The sequence below is a fragment of the Cydia amplana genome, chromosome 5, assembly GCF_948474715.1.
Source record: "Cydia amplana chromosome 5, ilCydAmpl1.1, whole genome shotgun sequence".
In the NCBI taxonomy this organism is placed as follows: domain Eukaryota; kingdom Metazoa; phylum Arthropoda; class Insecta; order Lepidoptera; family Tortricidae; genus Cydia; species Cydia amplana.
In genome coordinates, this window is record NC_086073.1 from 7,849,720 (window position 1) to 7,870,713 (window position 20,994).

General features: G+C 37.5%; 1 protein-coding gene across 1 annotated transcript in view; it reads left to right on the forward strand.

Moving 5' to 3' along the window:
- The window catches only part of LOC134647961 (uncharacterized), a 194,376-nt gene that overhangs the window by 105,773 nt on the left and 67,609 nt on the right, over positions 1-20,994 (forward strand). Inside the window, exon 5 of the mRNA XM_063502366.1 lies at positions 871-931. Within this exon, the coding sequence (XP_063358436.1) occupies positions 885-931 (47 nt within the window). The 5' untranslated portion in view covers positions 871-884. The remainder of the gene's footprint in view (positions 1-870; positions 932-20,994) is intronic.

Below are 20,994 nucleotides of genomic sequence, written 5' to 3' on the forward strand. Positions count from 1 at the left end.
AAGTGGTGTCAGCATTTTTGGTACCCAGCGCGCAGTAATTTTTTTCATGTGTAAACGTTCATGTAAAATGTGTCCTACCCTTTCTTTACTAATTTGTAGTTCCTCCACTATCTACCAGATTTTAATTCTTCTATTAGCCAGAACACATTTCTCCACTTTTTCAACATTTTCGTCAGTGACCACCGTGACAGGCCGCCCATGGCGGGGGTCATCTTCACAGCTCTCTTGTCCTTGTTGAAATAAACGAGCCCATTTTTTTATCATAGTGTACGAAGGGCTTAAATGATGGAGAGTATCCGTCATATCATCAAAAATCTCTTTAGGCGATTTTCTTTTTTTTACAAGATACTTAATAACCGCGCGGTGTTCAAATTTGTCAAAATTTCTGCATTCGACAGACATTGTTAAGTATATCCGCGCACAGAACGAAAAATGAATATTTTTTTTTAAATGGCGGCAATATTTAAACTGCCAAAGAGGCGGGGGAAAAAGTAGCATAGTTTTTTTTAAATTTTTCTTTTTTTTCTAGCTTAGGCCGCGAATATTTCAGCCGCCCCTCGTATGAGGCCAAGAAAACAATGCAAACTTACATTCTGACATCAACATGATATCTGAATTATTGTTGTTATTCGCCCGTGCGTCTCGTGACATAACTAAATGACATCATTTTGATGTAATTACCATGTCAAAGTTTACTTTCGAATTGGCCTCCAATGCGAACTTCATTATGTTCGAATTGGCCTCTATATAAATATCACGTACCTAATGAATGTGAAAACGGTATTGTATTTGCCTTTTAGAATAGGATCGCATCCGCTGTACCATTTTATTTTATTGTTAATCCTCTAGCTAATGGTAGTTTTTGCACAGGGCGCGGGCGTGAGATGGCACGCGCGGGCATGCTGCACAGGGGAGGAAAAAATGGAGCCGAGTGAGTATCTACCAATCCAAACTGACGCAGCCAGCGAATCGATGTGCCTTGCATTTTATATGTCGGCGGCCGATCGTAAGATCAGGCAGATCGTAATGTTCCTGTGTAATGTTTTGACTATAGTGACATTTAAACCAATATATAGGTAGGATAGGTTCGTTAGGTTGCTTTAGATGCCCGAAGGGAAAACTGCCCAGAAATAGGAGCCCGGCGTAGCGGGGCTCCGTCGACTCAGGGAACGGGTCAAAGATTTTCACGTTTCACGATATGCCTGATCTTACTTACTTATATAAACGTGAACGGGACCTGCCCTTCTCTTCGGTTGTTACATTACGCAACTGCTACATATCGTGATCTATGCTGCTGTTTTAAGGTTAAATTGATGCATTTCCGCCGGAAATTTCAAACTCAATGTGCTTGATAAATGACTTTTCCATTTCTGGAAATGCAGCCGGCAGCAATACGGCGCGGCAAGTCACGACCACTTGTTGCTTAACTGCTTTTTTCAATTCTGGCTGGTCTCTATTCCCTGGCTGTGAATTCATCACATAGATTCCTAATGACAGATTTTGACAAAATATAACATTTAATTGCATACTTAGGTGTTGCTGAAAACTTTTTTGTTTTGTTATTTCGATACTTCTGGAATATTACTAATCCTCCGCTTTCCTATGTACGGCTGCTTCGACCTTTCTTGATTTATACAAATACGTAAGTAGGCGCTGATTCAAACGTCGAGGACGATGTGAGTGATGTGACATACAAAAAGTGTTTCACAAATTGTTAGCGCGGACGAGCCACAGCCTACATGAGTTAGCACTCAACGTAATTGCCGCACAAATACAACTCTTGGTTAACGCCTTTTATGATTACATTTTTGTGGACTCCTGCGGCATGTAACATTATGAAGGCAGTGGGGAAAAAAGACACTCTGGAATTGGGTTAACTATGCTCGTACAGGATTTTTTGTATATTTGGAAAAAATTCTGCTGAATTATTTCATTCAATTAAAGTATGCATTATAACCAGTATCCTAAACAAAGTTTGCATAATATCCGTTATAAATTAGTGAGCTAGTTCAATAGACCGAGAAAAGAGTAGGTACCTACTGATATTTTTTGCCTTCAAAGACCGGCGCAATCAAGTATGCAGCTCTAACAACCTCATCGACGCGTAAAGAAGATCATAAACGTGAGAAAAGAATGAAAATTCTCGGAGCGATCACACAATTGCCATTATCACAAAGTGCGGCGCTCGTAGGGCTCCCCCCCGCCCGGGCCTCAGGTGCAGGCCTGATGGAGCAATTACTTATTTTAATATTTTTAATGCCGGTCTCCACGGAATCTTCTCGCCCCGTGATACAAATTCCATTATTATTCCCAGTCCCAAAATATATTTAAACGCGTACAACAACCTTTTAAACCTCACATAGGTATGTGCAACTTTTGGGAATAATACCTACCTATTCGCGAAATTTAAACATCCTAGAGAAAGTTTCAAGTGGACAGTAACAAGACAGAATGGTTACACAGTCCAATCCAAGTAAAGGACAGTTGCTTGAATGTTCCAAGTCTAACTTGGTACTAAAAGTGTTAAACTTGGCGATATATTCATGATCTTTTATTACGTCTGCAAACTTTACCTATCTAAAAGTTAAAACATCACGGAACTATGTATGCTTTAAAAATCCGTTTACTCTCCAGTTATATAGTTTGATAGTACAAGTCAACGACGTAATTAAAATTTTACTGTAAATTACCAGAATATACGTTTATCAAACTAAGGAAGGTTTCCAATATTACCAGACAGTTTCTCTTACTCCGTTCATTTAGTTAATTCTCGCCCAATAAATAATTATTCTTATTCACGTGAGTCCTTTGAAGCAACTGTATTCCCGCAACTGGGTACCCTATTCAGCCAGAACAAATCAAGATCTTAACTATAAACGTAACGCAGTCTTCTCCAATCTCCATCGCTGTATTTGAGATTCCCTCCACGATTTATTTCAGGATCATTTTGGTCGTAATGAACCGACGAGGATTCGTATCTGGAATATCTTATTGCGGCATTTTATAATTCAAATTGATTGTGATTTTTCTCTAAATTATTTGGGGCTTCAATATAATAAAATGTTTTCTACAAATACTTTTTAAATTGCTTCATCCATAATAAGAATTATTTTCTCTGCAATTTGTAGCAGATAAGCCGAGATGCTAAACTAAAGGCACAAAGCCTGTTACTTAAATATGTATACATATAAATAAACAAATACAATAGTGACTATTATGACCATGTAACTGAGTTTGTTGGGACAATGTAACCTTTAATTTACTAAACTAAAGGATTATTAAACGTATATAAAGCTAGTTATGATCATAAACTTACTTAAGTGGCAGCTTTTATGTTTTATAAATAAGGATTTATTAAGGAAAACAATCGAAATGACTGGACATTTAAATATACAATTTAGAAAGTTTAGAGAACTTGCTAAATTGTATATTTAAATGATATATTTTAGGCTGCATGAAGTACATTATGGAAACCTCTCCATCAGACCACGGTCTGCTAAGTTAGTTTGGCGAGTTGATGTATATCAATGCTGCAAGTTCACCTCTCAGCATCATTCACGGACTACTAAACTCGTAGACAGAGCATGTAAGACGACTAGCGCTAACCACTATCATCGCATCGGTAATCAATTGATCTCACTACAGTAGCAGTAACCCATGTTTATCCATAGATCTCAATTCCGAATTTTAAATATATTGTTATTTTTTTAAAAGTCGCGTGCATTTTATAGTAGGTACCGTAAAACGAGGTGAGTAGGTTTCGCGGGGAGAGGTGGGTTATGAATGGGGAGAGAAGGTTTGAGAGGGGGGTGAGAAGGGATTTTAAGGCTACTGCTACAAAAATAATGTATTCCAATTTAAAATGGAGCTATAGTAATACGCATAAAAAAAAATCGATCCAACAATCTTCCAAAATCACCTTTGTATGAAAACCCCTCTCACCCCAAATACGAGGCACTACGGGGTGAGGTGGGTTTTCCTCTTTATCGTCAAAGTTATGAAATGGAACTACCCAAAATAAAATAAAAACTAAACACACACTTATCCAGTCCACACACTGTCCAGAACACTTATTATATATGACACCGTAAGATTGTGAACCCGTTAGTTTATAATCTAACGTAGGTTAGGTTAGGTTAGATTATAATGTCCCTACCGTCAGTTTATAATGTAACTAGCGAGATTATAATATGACGAGTGTTTACAATTTTACGGTGACATATACACCATTCAGTTTTCATATGTAAAAATAAAATGTTATCGAGGTTTGAATTTCAGTTTTGACCCTACTCACCCCATTTTACGGTACAAACTAAAATGTCAATCTTATTTTAACGCCAGAACGTCACTGTAATGCACCGGATCGCATTGATATTGAAAACTTATTTATTAACCTACATATAATAAAGTAGGCAGAGTTAATAACTCTACTATTTTATTGTATAAATTTAATATTAGTATCTTACCTTACAAATCCGAAAAGGGGCTCAAGGCCGTCCCTTAACCTAGACGGAATTGATCGGTGACTCGGGTTACATATTACATACTATTAATTGCATACCTATTTCGTACGTTATAGTAGGTACTACAGTCAGCTTTAAAAATAACGATAGCGTCAGAAATATTTTCTTATCATGACTCAGCAAAAAGATATATGTTCATGTATGTACAACAAGTAGGCCATAACAGATATTTTAGAACGCAAACTGTATAGCAATATACCTCTATTTATAGAAAATAATAAATAATTCCAAGATGGCAGATACTTCAGAGCATTCTTTAACCGCTACTATTGATGCTGGCTGTACGAGAGCAGATGAGTGGCATAATAAGAGTAGTTCTATGTACTTCATAATGAGGTATCTAATTAGAGGTAATCTCTGATGCCCCATTATCTCCCGTCACTGGCCTAACCCCCGCCCGCCCAGCTCTCACCTGCGCCGGACCAACTTTAAATTGTAAGTCGTAGCTTTGCTTCCCACTCCACTAAACTTTATTTGTTTCTTACTATTTTCAACTTCTGATGACAGTTTTCTGGAAAAGCCACTTAAGAGCTCCTTTATTATTCTTGGCACCAACCTAAGGCCAGTTTGCTTTGTTTTGCACAGTTTTGTTGGGCGAGCTGGCACCGTGAACGGCATATATAAATATTATAAGCTTGCTTTTGTAATTTTTTTATTTATTTCAGTGTTTGATTGATATCACCACTCTAAATTACCTGAGCCTGAGAGAAGGCATATTTTTAATGGGATGAAATTTGCCCTTCTCAAATTCGTGTACCCAGATTATACCTTCCTGAACACACCTTTATATTCTTGTTCGTAAGGAAAAATCCACTACTGTTGCTCGAGTTGAGAGCGCTTACTTATGAGTAAAAGACTCATTGAAAGGCTAAATAAAGGATATACTTACGCCGAGAATCGTAGTGTCAATCGTCTGGGGAATGATGGAGAAATATTTTAATACGGAATGAAGGCGCCACGCTTCGAGGCCGTCCCACATTACACAGTAGGTAAGCAGTAGGTAAGCTTAAAGAGATTTAATGCTAAAGATTACGCATTCACGCTCGTACGTAGCATAAGTAAGTATTTAAATCAACTTACGCAAATGAGACATTCAGGCCAATACAAACTGCATAAAGCGTTCGTAGTTTACGCCGCCATGAGAGGGTTCGAATAACATTTATTTTCAAATAAATACAATTTTATTATAAAAATTTGACTGTACACTGTTACCTGTATTATTATATAATATGAATAAACAGTCATCTTTGATCAATTATGTAGGTACTTGCTGTAGAGTCAAAAGTAAAAATGTCATCATAATACTCCATTGGCCTTTTGCGTCTATTGCAGACGATTTATGGTGCAAATCGGAGAGACAATGACCTCTCCAGACTTAACACCGCCTGGGACGGAATTAAGGAAACGCAGGGATGCCCAGCACCTGCATTACCCTTCGCGAGTAGGGTCCAACCTGAAATAAGCGGCAGATTCCTGCAGCCGATCTGCCTTCACACGTATTATTGGCTTATAATATATAATACTATATAAATCATAATATATAATCATAATACTACAAGTAAACAAAAATAATTAGGACGCGCCAAACATTACAATTCGAATCTAACGTACTTAGAATCTAGAACTAGATACATCAGTGACCAGTGACCAGGAAATCCAGTCTTTGTGAAATAATCTGTGCCCTGCGCTATTGTTGTGACGTCTTGCAATAGACAAGAGTGGGGGACGTGTAATGTTCCTCGGGGAGCGCGATATTTGATTTTGTCAGCGCGTGATAGTCACAAGGCCTTCCTCTGATCTAATTTTCTAACATAACTTACTTAATTCCTTGTTTATGCAACAGGATATGCAAGCGAAGGGTTTGAATTTCACCTGATTAAGTTATCAATGAAATATCGATCAGTCAATGTTGCACAGAAATGAGATTGGTTATACTATGTGATTATTTGAAGTTGAGTGATGATTTAGAATGCTTTTAACATTTTATAATAATTGTTAATTGAGGTATGTAGTAGGCAATACAATATTTTACTTTAAGGAAATAAGTAGGTACCTGTACCTATTACATAAAGGCTGCAATTTCATATATTCGGATAAGGAAATTCTTGCTTCGCATAATTAACCTGCTATTCCAGATTAGTTAGACAAATAATAGAAACACAATATTATTAAGCTATGTATATAAAAAACGGAAGAAGACAGTAAAATAAATTTTCCATGTGCATTTTTTTCAATTTTGAATACTTTTGATAGTTATTGTCCATGTAGCGTCAATTTTTCCTCGCTGTATTATTCTTGATACATTTTATCGCTTTTGTTCGTCATTGTTCCCCACAATGCCTGGACATTCTATACCAAACCTGAACCGAACGTCATCAAACATTTGCAACGTTTAAAATAGTATATGTGGCGACTCACTATGCAGCTTTAAAGTATGCAACTTCGCAGGATACATCGAAGAAAGGTCGATACATACAACACAATGAGTAAAGGTGTGTTATGTTAGCACTGGCCATGTATTATATACAAAGAGCTCCAAGTACCAATCGAGCGGCGGGCATTGTAAGGCCATTATTTACGATCGGCCGCGGCCGTCATAAATCTGTATCTTGCTTTTACGCGGTAAGGAAATAGCTCATAACTTTGATTAGCCTCTTCGTATAGGATCACCTTTGCCACCACACGTCGTCGAGTATTATGCACACAAAACAAACCTAACAAAGAACATTTGAAAGCAGTGCAAACACAATAAAGAATATCGATAAAGGGTTCTTTTATTGTTAAAACAAAACATCCTTTATGCTAATTCACTAATGAATTGCTAACCATTATTCTACGAAAGAATAATTTAGCTCCATTTAAGCCGCTCTCCTAAGGTTATTTTATAAGTAAGTAGGGATGCACTACATACGTTTTGAAACAAAATTTTATTTAGCAGGGAAGTTAGTAAACACAATGTATATTTACAAGGCACTTTATTTTATGTTTATCTGTTAAAGATAGGCCAGTGCTCATAAAACAAAATAAAATGTAGTAGAGTGTAGTTACAGGTTCAGTTATAGGCAATGTAAGAAATGTCGAACCTATAATATGTTATTAACTACGTATTTACTGAAGCGATGCGCCGCATCACCACGTTGAGCAGCTTAAGTATCTACTTATAAGCCATCAATTAAAAGTAGGTCTGTCATATTTATCTTAAAGAAAACCCAGCTGAGGCAACTTTTGTCGGTTGTTTAGAAGTGGGTCAGTGTCCCGTAAAAGTTTCCGCGAGTGTGGTCCGCCAGTCCCATTACCGCGGGCGATCAAAGCGCCGCTCTTCACCAGAGGACCCTACATGCGATGTTTCTCTGAAAATCATGCGTTTGTTTTTATTCACTAATATTTTATGCAATGCCTAAATGTGTTTTGCGGTGCGTTTACCACTCCATATTAGGTATCTATTTTTTATACCACGATGGGCCGCCACAAACGAACATGTGAGTTGTGACTGTTGTGAGCCGCCTGATGGCGACCGAAAGCCTATAGGCGCTTGCATTTTAGGCGGTCTTTTGTACACTTTGCTTACTTGTTCTAACTATAAATAGATGATAATCGCGAATCTCGCTATACGTATGTATTATGCGAATATCAGCCAATTCAATTAGTTTTGAGACTAATAGATTTTCTACCGATAACATCATGTGAATGTTTTTTCATTTAAAATTCAGTGATCGTGCTCTTTTCAATTGACCTATAGGTAGGTATATATTGCAGTTTATGATGTGATATCGTCAGGGAGGAGATTGACGTGTTTGTTTGTTATAATTGAACTTAAATCAAATCCATATCTAAACGAATACCAATGAATATCTTAGGTTTAATTTAGGTAATTAATATATAATGGGTATTCAGTGCATAATTAAGTGTAAGTAGTAGTACTTTTACTTAGTACGCCTCTACATGACTTCAACGCGTTCAACTTTGTGTTACGTACGAGTTTTATTAGTTTAGTTTTACGTCTAGTCTTTACATTTACGTTTCTGCTAGACTAGACGATAGTAACAATGTTTCGACGCACTAAGTTGATGTAGGCAGGCGTCCATAGGAACACCACCCTCGAACGCCTTTAAAAGTGTACGTTGGTGGGTGGCAGGTTTCGAGTGGGAGCAGGTACTCCCATGAATGAAATGACACCGCTGATCGACTGGAGGGCTGAGAGTGGGTCGGGCCCTAGCTAGGTCTAAAATTACCCTTGCAGTCTGGCAGGTGTCTATCTTTGTACAATTCTACATGTGGAACGCTAATTTTAGTGTAGCTGCTATTTCGACATTTCTGTGTTTAATTTAGAGAAGTGACTAATCAGTAGTAAACGTGCTGAGTGCACAAAGCCTCTTGCAATGTGCACTGTGCCCAGAAAAGGCCATGCATGATGATAATATTGAATTTAGTAATTAGCAACGAATACCTGTTTGTTACCGAGGTACCAGCGTTCCTCGAGTAGGTATTTGCTTATATATATCGTTAGGTTACCATACACTTACTGTGGCAATTTATTTAACACTCATGGTTCTTATAAGCAAATTGAAGAGAGTAGGTAGGTACATATCTGCTCTTACGACGATGATGTATATACGCTGTGCGAGCGTGGAGAGTTGCAAGCCGCGCCTCTACATAATTATCGCAGTGTTTGCTCCCTATTAACATCAGCGTTTCCAGTTTCAGTCAGTTTTTCATTATTTTAATCAAGCGCAACAATTAACTATTTATTTTAAATATTTTGTAGTAAATACCAGGTGGTTTCAGTAAAACTTAATAGACTTAATGAATTTCGTAATGAATTGGGTTGAATTATTTATGTAGTACAGTGACCTAACAGATGTAGTGCTACCTCGTTTCGTCGATTTGCGGAAAATGCCTAGCTAAACTAACTAAGTAACCTAACAGATGTGGATGAATTATGGTACCTATGTCCCAATTTGTTTTTTACTGGTCGTTGAAATTTTACCGATTATCTTTTCACGTCCAAGTTTAACTCTGTACAGGTTTGCTACATAGATGATGAGTTGATGACATTTGCATATACAGATGCAAAGCAATTTCCAGATCCTACACATATTAAATCTCAGTCGTGTGAATCTATAAATTCCATCAGACATCATTTCCGGAAATGTTCCCTTAATCGTCCTTACGGAACCACTGCCTTGCATAAATTCTACTTTAGTTACGGAGTTTCCGAATTCCTTATACATAGCTATAATTAATATAAGGTTGATACCTACAGCCAGTTTGTATTTTCATATTTGATAGCCTAATACATTAACATGCTGTGATTGCCTTTAAGTGGGGGATCAATAATAAATGTGCCCTCTTAGTTTGTAACTTATACTCGTATGTAAATTGTATCTTCTGTTGGTGATCCTAATAAATAAACAAATAAACATGTATTTAATGCAAAATTAACCTTCGTTTCACAAGGTTTCGTCGTAATAGGATAAAATGAAACTTATTTTCTTACAGGGATTGTACTTATCTCATCGTCGGTACCGTCATACCGTGCCCACTTGAGTCTGTAAGCATCGCGCAGCTTTCACGCCATTCGCCATTGCAGCACTCGAGATCGATGTAAAAGCGCCATCGCTTTTCTTTTATACACGAGGTTAGCACCAATGTGTGCATATTTCCATTTCTGCGGCCCATGTAGGAGCGGGGCTCGCCGAGGAAACACCGACAACCGTACCGCACTGATTGGCATTTATTGAACTGGAAATAAAAAATAAAACATAGCGATGGAACAGAAACCAATTGTCATCTCTGGTTGTGCCAATGTGTATCCACAGGCATATATGGATTGAGCTAGTCAAACAAGGAAATTGGGCCATGCACCGTTATGCAATCGTACTCGGAATGGCCTGACAACAATACCTATACAATACAGTATTCATTCGTTATACAAACACTAACACTGTATTGGATTCGTTATCAATACCCGCGGCTAATACTGGATGGAGAGTTGATGGACTTGATTAAACCGCAACACACTGGTCATGTTGCGTTTTAATTTTGATGTTAATAATTGATTAATGCCGAAGCTATTTATTTATAATAGCATCAGTTGAATCGAAACAACACATTATAGCAATCGTTTACTGAATGAACATGTTTTCTTTTGACAACTTTTCTTGACCATCCTCTATCCATTTAACTAAAATATGATATACATTTTAACATGTAGGTAAGTATATAATAGGCATGCTTCTATTGTTATGTTGCCTTTAAAAATTTAGCATAAAAGGAGTTACAGAAAGTCCAATAATTCTTATGAATATGAGGTATTCTTTATAAGTTTTTGTGCAAAAATCCAACATTCTTAGTCCCTTGGGAAAGGAGGACACATCACAAATTGTCGCTTCCCGAGAAATAAAAGCAACCCGACAAAATGTACCGAAGCAATTCTGCAATAAAAGAAAATAATGTGTGCCTCGGGCCCGCTCCAACAATTTGCTTAGGATTCAATATTGCGCCCTGACCGCCACACTACTGAGGAAACAGGCACTAACACAGAAATCACTAACTAGATTTTTTTCTGAACACATACCTATTAGTAGGTATGATAAATTTAAAACTTACTACTAAAATAAATATAACACAAATAAACAATTTTTATTTTATTTTATTCGGCATTGCTTGAAACTCGGAAGTTCAGCGTTTAAATTGGTTTCGAACACATTAATAAATTATATGTAAAGAGAAGATTAATATATATATATGTATATTATACCTGTCTGAAAAGAATATGACGGTCGAAACGACGGGAACGCGAACGAAAATTTTATTTGCATGTCACGGAAAAGGGCAATAAAAACGTAAGTATTCTCATTCTGATGGGTTCCGTTGGTTTGCTTAGGATCTAAGATGGGCGCCTCTCTTCAAGACCGGCTGTTCCTTATTCTTTGAAGACTTTTCAATGGGTTCGATATTTATATTACAGCAAGTAAATAGAAGAGGAAAATACATTTGTACTTACTTTGTGTAACAAAAGCGGTGCTTTAGTTCACAACTAACAAATAACTTTATTTTATGCATAAAAGCCCACATTTCTGAAAACTATACAGGGATGATTTTTTAACTGTAAGACCATTTTGGCGTAGCAGCAGTAGCAGCAAGGAATCTGGTAGCTGCCTTGTGCCTCATTAAAAAAATCTAGGTATCCTTTATTATAACGTTTATGGTGCTCTTTTCAATAGTCATGTAAAACTGCATCGAAAGAAAAGAAACAAATGAACTAGTACCTAAAAATTAGTTCCGTAAAAAAATACAAATTACTATGTTAAAAGATTACATTACAGCCATAAAACCATAAAACAGCCGTATATTATGTATATCACCATGTCTCAATAAAATTTTACCCTAAAGTGTTCGGCTAATCCGCGTAATAACTTGAGACCACGCCCGGCATATTTTAGGGCGTGCTTTGATTTGCGGCCACTTCCTTAATCACAAAAAGTGTTGTAATGCATATAGATAAGGTGAATCTCGACCTAAAAGCTTTCCACGGAACTCGGGATATACCATGCATTAGAACAGTGGCTACAGTGAATGTAGGAAACGAGCTTGATATACGCCACAATATTTTATTCGTTTATAATGTATATTTACAAATTACCGAGAGTTCTCTCCCCGACATTAAGAGCTGATGGTGATGATCAACAATTTAATTAAAAATCTAACAATGATAACTTGTCATGAAAGTAACGAATAAGAAAATTTATGGCTAAATCTATTGAAAATAATTATATTGTGAAAATAATCTTAAATCCAAACTGAGTTAGGTAAACCAAATGACTGCACGTTTTTCATTACTGGTACTCCCAATCAGTCGTAAAACCTCTTACTCGTTTAAATTAGTTTTAGTGAACGACCTGCGCCGAAGTAGCGATTGGCGCGTTACCGATTATCCCATTTTATGTTCTAAATAAGAGGCCCATGGCAAGTATGCTTTGTTTTTAAGCTATTTAATTCCGTTTCGAATCCAGGGAAACTTTAGGTACTCATTCTCCATTTGTTCCATGAAACTGTAAGGTGATTATTTTTAAACTTGGCTGATGACTTGATTTTCTTTTTGGTGACTACGTTTTGTTGAGAGAATGTGGCCTCTTCTTAAAAAGTGATATTATCGACGAACTGTCGAGTTTCCCAAATCTGTCCTATATTAAGTTTATATAAACGCAGAATAAATCACAAAGGAGCGTACCAAAAATCAAAGCATTATATCTATTTGGTATGTGGCGAGACATTATGTCCAAAATGTTCCTATGACGGCGTTGTTATGCGATGTCAAGAGCTGTCATAAAATAAAAAAAGATCCGCAGCCTAGTTATTGCAGTAAAGCGTTTATCGCTGTCGATAAAATTCACGCATACGGCAGGTCCTCAAACTGTAGTCTGTACGGATATGATGGTCGTTCTTGTCTACGTGACAGCGTGATAAAACGGTGTCCGTCACTTTCTTTCCCACGGTGTTAAACAGTGACAGTTATTTTATCACGTGGATAAAGATGGATAAAGCTATCCATAATAGGCTGGCTGGTCTAGGCGCCCCTTCCCCCGGCCTGCCAATTTCCATAATGGAGCGCCGACGGCTTTTCGCTGACCAGTACGGATATGATGGTCGTTCTTGTCTACGTGACAGCGTGATAAAACGGTGTCCGTCACTTTCTTTCCCACGGTGTTAAACAGTGACAGTTATTTTATCACGTGGATAAAGATGGATAAAGCTATCCATAATAGCTATAAATAATATAATAAAACCCATTGTAAGCTGACGCGGGATAAAATGATTTGGTAAACGCCAAACGGCTATTGTGATAAATTGAAAAGATATTTCCATATTGCAAATGAGTTTTAAAACGTTGCGTTGGAATCTAAATTAAGTACATGATCGATTTGCCGTAACTCGTATGACTAATAAATTATTTAATTCAGTCGGTGGCCGAATGTTTAATTAATTTACCAAATACCAATCAAGTAGGCATTATTAATGCGATTATTTGGTTTAAGTTGACATTGGAAAATCAAAGGATCTGTTTGTTTATTAATTACGTTACGGTGTCATATTTGAAAAGGTTTCTCATGCGTAAGGTAAATTTTGTATGATAATTTTGCGATTTACTAGTTACTTAGCTGCCATTTTTTAGGGTTCCGTAGCCAAATGGCAAAAAACGGAACCCTTATGGATTCGTCATGTCTGTCTGTCTGTCTGTCCGTCTGTCCATCTGTCTGTCCGTCCGTATGTCACAGCCACTTTTTTCCGAAACTATAAGAACTATACTATTGGAACTTGGTAAGTAGATGTATTCTGTGAACCGCATTAAGATTTTCACACAAAAATAGAAAAAAAAAACAATAAATTTTGGGGGTTCTCCATACTTAGAATTGAAACTCAAAAAATTTTTTTTCATCAAACCCATACGTGTGGGGTGGGCCGTGGGGTATCTATAGATAGGTCTTCAAAAATGATATTGAGGTTTCTAATATCATTTTTTTCTAAACTGAATAGTTTGCGCGAGAGACACTTTCAAAGTGGTAAAATGTGTCCCCCCCCCCCTGTAACTTCTAAAATAAGAGAATGATAAATCTAAAAAAATATATGATGTACATTACCATGCAAACTTCCACCGAAAATTGGTTTGAAGGAGATCTAGTAAGTAGTTTTTTTTTAATACGTCATAAATCCCCTAAATACGGAACCCTTCATGGGCGAGTTCGACTCGCATTTGGCCGCTTTTTTTTTCAGGAATAGTAGTTAGTTTTAATTATAATATGTATGTCATAAATGAAGTTCGAGGATTATGACAATTCTTGACACACACACTTGTACACTTACATTACATACATGTCAAGAATTATCATAATTCAATGATCTAGTAATGAAGTGTCTAAAACTCTAAACACTAAACAGACTGATCAGTAGAGCGGCGAGGCGGCGTGCATACAGTGCGGGCGCTCGAAAGTGAAGGTGCCGCCCACGCCTCCCCCCCCCCCCCCCCCCCCGCGACCGCAGACGGCAGGGAAAGTTCTCCTACCGCGATATTAATATTATAGGTTTGATGTGTAACAGGGAGGTTTTTTCAGCGGGTGTTTTAAATGTTCGGTTATTGTCTTAATGTACATCGAGGTACCTATTCCCCGTGGTGGCATGAAGCGTGTATTAAATAATCATTATTACTATTATTTTCAAAGGAAAGTAAATCGCGTTCGCAAAAAAATTGTTTTTTTTCATATAGGTATGATTTTGTATTTAATATTCTTTGCAAATATTGAAACCTACTGTAAGTTATAGTAACATAATGATAATAGGTACCAAGTAATAAAACTATCCCAAAGTATCATAAAATAGTGGTATTGCTGATATCGCCACAGTGTTGATACGGCCACCTAAACTTTTGCAGACAGTTGACGAGCCAAAGATAATGTTTAGCTGTGCCCGGACAAAAATAACAAACAGTTTCTGCAAGACTTTCCTTTTTCCTGTTGTTGATAACAAACATTGAACTACGTGACTATACGTAAATCGACAGGGGAAAAAATAATTTCCCTCGGGATTAATTTTAGAGTTGAGTAAACACCAAGTTCACTCATACTTAAATGAAATATTTTTAGTACGTGGCTTGTTTTAAGTAACTTACGCACGTAAGTGCACCCACGGGCGGCGGCGTAATTTGAGCTCTCGCACTAACGAGCCGGCACTCGCGAGCCTCTAGTGCTGCTGGAAACGAGCTGATTTCCCGAGTCCTGCCATTCCTAGAGCATTGTTTAGATGCATGCGACATTACGATTCATGCGAGCTTAAATTCTCGCGCTCCCCTACAACGCTTTGTTGTCTCGGAATCCTGCGATGTTGTTACTTTGATGTTTATCCACTATCCTCCTAAATTGAAATAAATCACAAGATTAAGCTGAAAATGGGCACATTATTAATGTCATAAACATGAATATGTCTGGCGTGATTTTAATGGTACCAGCGGGGAAGGCTGTGTTGTCCGTCTGATAGAGATATTTAAAGAGCGTTTATACCGGGCAAGGTCCTCGCGGGGGTAGTGAGGTGAGTAAACAGTGCCGTCTGTCGCTGCTGGCTAATTACTAGGGGGCGCGACGGAGCGACGTGCTCCTCAATGGGCGCTCGCACTCCACCACACATGCCAACTTGATGGAAAAGTCACTACATACGATGACATGCACACATTTATACTTTCCACTTACCTGCTCTTCTATTATGGGCATAATACAAAAAACAGGGTTCCGAACGCAAAAAAATGACTACCGATTTTAAGAAAATGTTGGAAAGGTAAGTAAGTGAAATGTGACATACAGCGTTTGACTTAATAATTATATTTTATGACAAGCTGTATTATCATGCCGCGATCAGAAAGGGATTAGAAATAACAGATTTCCATACACTTACGTCAAAATCAATATGGATTGACAGCTATCTCAATCCCTTTCTAATCGCGATTCAGTAATAACTAGAATAGAAAGATCGTAGCGCCAGTTTTTATTAGCACCTGGCCGTCAAAGCAAGTGTGATTAATCTAATTTATCCGTTTGAAGCTGGTAATTACACCGCCGAGATGTGGGGGGAGCTATTCTTTCTGCTGCTTAATGTCCTGTAACCCCCGAAGGCTGTCGTCGTCACTCGCCTTAATAATTTACAACACATTAATTTCCACGTTTAGTGCTTTGCCTTTCCTAGAGAATTGCGTTTAATGCTGTTCTGAGACATTTAAAACTCATCGAATCTGTGTTTACGGTTTTAATGACGTCAAAAGCCTTGTTTTAGCTTAAGGATTTATGTATTTTATTTTTAATAATTTCATTAGAACGCATCTAAAAATATCACGGGTTCACGATATCGATTCACTTTCGTTTTACGTTGGTTTTAATTAAAACTAATTACAGAGGCTAAGCGGTCCGATGGTCCCGCTCGAGTTTTGGGTCGGCGCTGACTAGGGGAGAATATTGGCACCCGTCTTTCCCCTTTCTTACCCTCTACACGCAGATAATTAACTGCAGATAGGTACACATTGCGTTGCGTGGGGACACGAGTTCAAATTTTATCCACAGCAGTAATTTAAAGAGCGACGAGTTGTTAGGGCGTTTGGAGTGCGCCGCTACACGGATAGGGTTGGGACGATTTGTAGGGTGGCTAGGTAAACGACCGTGATTATATTGATTCCATGAACATCTCTTTCGTCGACCCCCTTTTTGATTTACGAGTGAGCCTTCGTGTTGATTAGTAAAGCCTAATATTTTGTACTGATATATCAAAGAGCACCACTTCCTATGCAAATAGAATTGCGTAGCCAGGGATAGGTGAACTTCAATAAAGATATCCCGACACTAAGCGACTACGTTCGGGACCTCCTCGCATTCAAACGATCCCATCAGTATAATCTCCTTTGATATGTTACCCTATGGCGCTTGATTTACATATTTATGCCATTAGGCTATTATAATAAGTTGTATCGAATGAAAAGGACCGGAGCTGTGGTGTCTGGGGCTTGGTGCTTTGTTTGCGGAATTAACGCGAGACTAGCGCGCCCTGCGGCCGCGCGCGCCCGCCGCCAGACGTATAAATCACGCGCTAATGCTGCCGCATCCGGCGCGTCTCCGCCAGCCTCCCAGCACACCGCCACCGGGACCATCGCAGATCGATTACGATACCAAACTCAAACATTGGAACTATGCTACTACACTGAAACACAAGCAAACATTCATTACACTTTATAATCAAATTTTAGCATGTTTTTCACATAATATAAGTAGACCAACGTAAATAGATTTCAGTTGGTTTTCCTCTCAACCAAGATGCAATTCTATTAAGGAATAAGTAAGTATACGAGGGGCGTTCAAAATATTCTCGGTATTGATATCTTACAACCTCTTCTAAAATTTCTTTCGTTACTGGCCGCTAAGGTTTATTCATTGACATTAAAAAAAAGTATAATTCGAACCGAGATGTTCTTTTGTTTTTCTGCAATTGCTGAACAAACATGAACATCATGTGGGAATTGACAATGTTAACTAAATTAGAACATCGATGCGTGATAAAATTCTTGACAAAACAGGGTAAAAATCAAAAAACCATAAAAGAGGAAATGGATTGTGTTTACCGTGAGTCTGCTCCTTCTTTATCTACCATTCAAAAGTGGTCAAGCGAGTTTAAACGTGGAAGGGAGAGTGTTGAAGACGACCCTAGACCTGGCCGGCCTGTAGTAGCTACTTCACAAGAAAATATTGATAAAGTGGAAAAACTTATATTGGAAGATGGTCGAGTGAAGGTAAAATCTATAGCACAAGTAACCAATCTCTCTATTGGTACCGTACATGATATTATCCATGACCATCTTAATATGTCAAAAGTAAGTGCAAGATGGGTTCCGCGAATGCTGACTCGGCTTCAAAAAGACATGCGTGTAGCTTGTTGTTCCGATTTTATTGACTTGTGCGGTGAAAATCCTGATGAGGTGCTGCAAAGAATAGTTACTGGAGATGAAACCTGGGTTCATCATTATGACCCAGAGAGTAAACAAGAGTCCATGCAGTGGCACATTAAGGGTTCAGCTCATCCCAAGAAGTTCAAGGTCATCCCTTCAGCTGGCAAGGTCATGGCCACGATATTTTGGGATTGTGAAGGAGTATTACTGATCGATTATAAAGAAAAAGGTGTAAATATCACAGGACAGTACTACGCTAACATTCTACGTCAATTAAAGGATGCAATCAAAGAAAAGAGGCGAGGAAAGTTAACCAAAGGTGTTATGCTTCTGCATGACAACGCCCCCGTCCATACTGCTCATATTGCCAAGGCAGCTATTGTTGAATGTGGGTTTGAAACTGTTACTCACCCACCGTATAGTCCGGACTTAGCCCCCAGCGACTTCTTTTTGTTCCCCAATCTTAAAAAGGATCTGCGTGGAAATAAATTTTCCGATGATGAAGCATTGAAGGCGGCAGTGGAGGAGCATTTTTACACCAAAGATAAAAAATATTTTTATGAAGGATTAAAAAAAAAAATTGATCGATCTTTTAAGTGTATGAACATAGGGGGGGAGTATATTGAAAAATAAAAATATCAAACTTTTCGTACTTGTTTGTTTTCATTCTCATACCGAGAATATTTTGAACACCCCTCGTATATGTACTTCAATACAGCCTCGACGTTGAATTGCATGATCGAATCAGTCTTAAATCATAAATCATAAAATTCATAAATCTTAAATTTATTTCATAGAATATGGTATGTACAATTTTGGTGTCGTTGTTTTTTGGTGTAGAACAGCATATTCTGCCATCACTGGCGTAGAAATATATAAATAAATAGGTGATGCAATACATTAACTACAAATACTTTGTATACCATTACCATAACACTAACAAGCAATAACAAAATGTACATTATTCAATAAGACGTGTCAACAATAAAATGCAAAATTTCTACGCAAAATTCCAAATTAATGAATGTCAGACTTCATTACAATCTAAAAATTCATGTACTTTATAAAAACATTTCTCCAGGAGCCAATCGGTTAATTTTCTTTTAAATTTTGACAAAGGCATTTCCTTAAACCGAGTCGGCAACTTATTATATATTACTATACACATGTAAAACACATTTCTCTTACAACAATCTAAGCGAAATAATGGGGAGAAAAGTTTGTATTTGTATCTGGTGGGCCGTTGTGAGATCTCTGTCTGCAATCTAAACAGTAGTGGATTATGTCTTACAAACAAACAAATCTCTTTTATATACATACATGCTAGTGGTAATATCTTTAGCGAGTAGAATAGTGGTTTGCAGGTTTCCCGGTAGGGTACCCCGCAAATTGCTCTAATGCATTTTTTCTGTGCCTTAAAAATATCATAAATGTCAACTGAATTGCCCCATATAATTAGTCCATAGCTGAGAATGGATTGAATGTATCCATAATAGGCAGTAATAGCTGCTTTTTGGGAAATAACTTGTCTCAATCGTCTTAGGGCAAATACGAAACGATCTATCTTATCGCATACATAACTAATGTGAGATTTCCAATTTAAATAAATATCCATTCTTATACCTAAAAATGTGATTGTATCAGCTTCCTCGATTTTATTATTTTCAAAGATAACATTTAGTGGAGTTGAATTAGTTTTGTACGTTCTAAATTGTAAAATTTTAGTCTTGATTACGTTTATCTTAAGACAATTATTTGACAACCATTGATGTATATCCGTTAATGACATTTCAATTTTATTTCTTAAAGATACCATGTCTTCGGCCTCAATGATTATTGTCGTATCATCAGCAAACAATATGTACTTATCATTGGAAACATTGGGTAAATCGTTGATATACAATAGGAAAAGGAGCGGGCCAAGAATGCTTCCCTGTGGGACGCCGTTTTTATTTAGTCTGTAAGAAGATGTGTAGGTCTTTTTTATCGGATGATTTTGGTTTCGATCAATATTAGATATTTCCACACACTGCTTGCGATTTTGGAGATAGCTTTCGAACCACTCGTACGCTTTTCCCCTTATGCCGTATCTGTCCATCTTATGCAAAAGTATCTTGTGGTTTACTAAGTCAAAAGCTTTTGACATATCAAGAAAAATAGTGGCTATAGGCTTTTTCTTATTAAGATAAATCAAACTTCCTAAATAAATCTGTTTTACCGTACATCGATTAATATTATTGAAATACATAAATATTAGTAGATTAGCGATCAGCGAGTTGTAAAGTTGGCCATTTGGCGACGTTTTGCTTGTAGGCGGTCTCACGTGGTGGGGGGTTCTGCGGTGTACTCCCAGACGGAGATGCCAATATACACCCAGCCCGCATTCGTCCTTAAATACATCAGAACTTTTCAAACGGCGATATAATTATTATTTTCAGCGCTCTGAGATGACTATTTTAAAGCTGGTCAACCAAATCTTGTCAGTAAAAAAGGCGCGAAATTCAAATTTTCTATGGGACGATAACCCTTCGCGCCTACATTATTCAAATTTGCCGCCCTTTTCTACTGTCAAGATCTGGTTGACCAAGTATAAATTAAATTTTCTCAAAAATGGACGGCAAAGTCGACGTTGCCGGTTAAAAAATAAGTCGCGAAGTGCGTAGTTTATGGTCAGTCAAAAAATTAAAAAGTTAAAAACATTGCAGTCTCGATTTCGGGACTGCAATGTTGCATACAAATTCCATTATTTGTCGAGTTCCAAACTTTTTAAATGTTGAAATGGCCATATCAAATGAAGGCATAGGTCCATTAAACAGCCAAACAGATCATCAGTAGGTACTTATTATTATAATGTTGGTACCGCGTCAATTAAGTGTCTCTAATAGGTTGGCGTATTTTCAGCAGAAAAATACACTTATATTTTTTTTAAGGCGGCAAAGCAAATCTTTTTAATGGTTTAACTTTTTTCTGTGAAAATTAGAACGTTGCTTCTGTAAA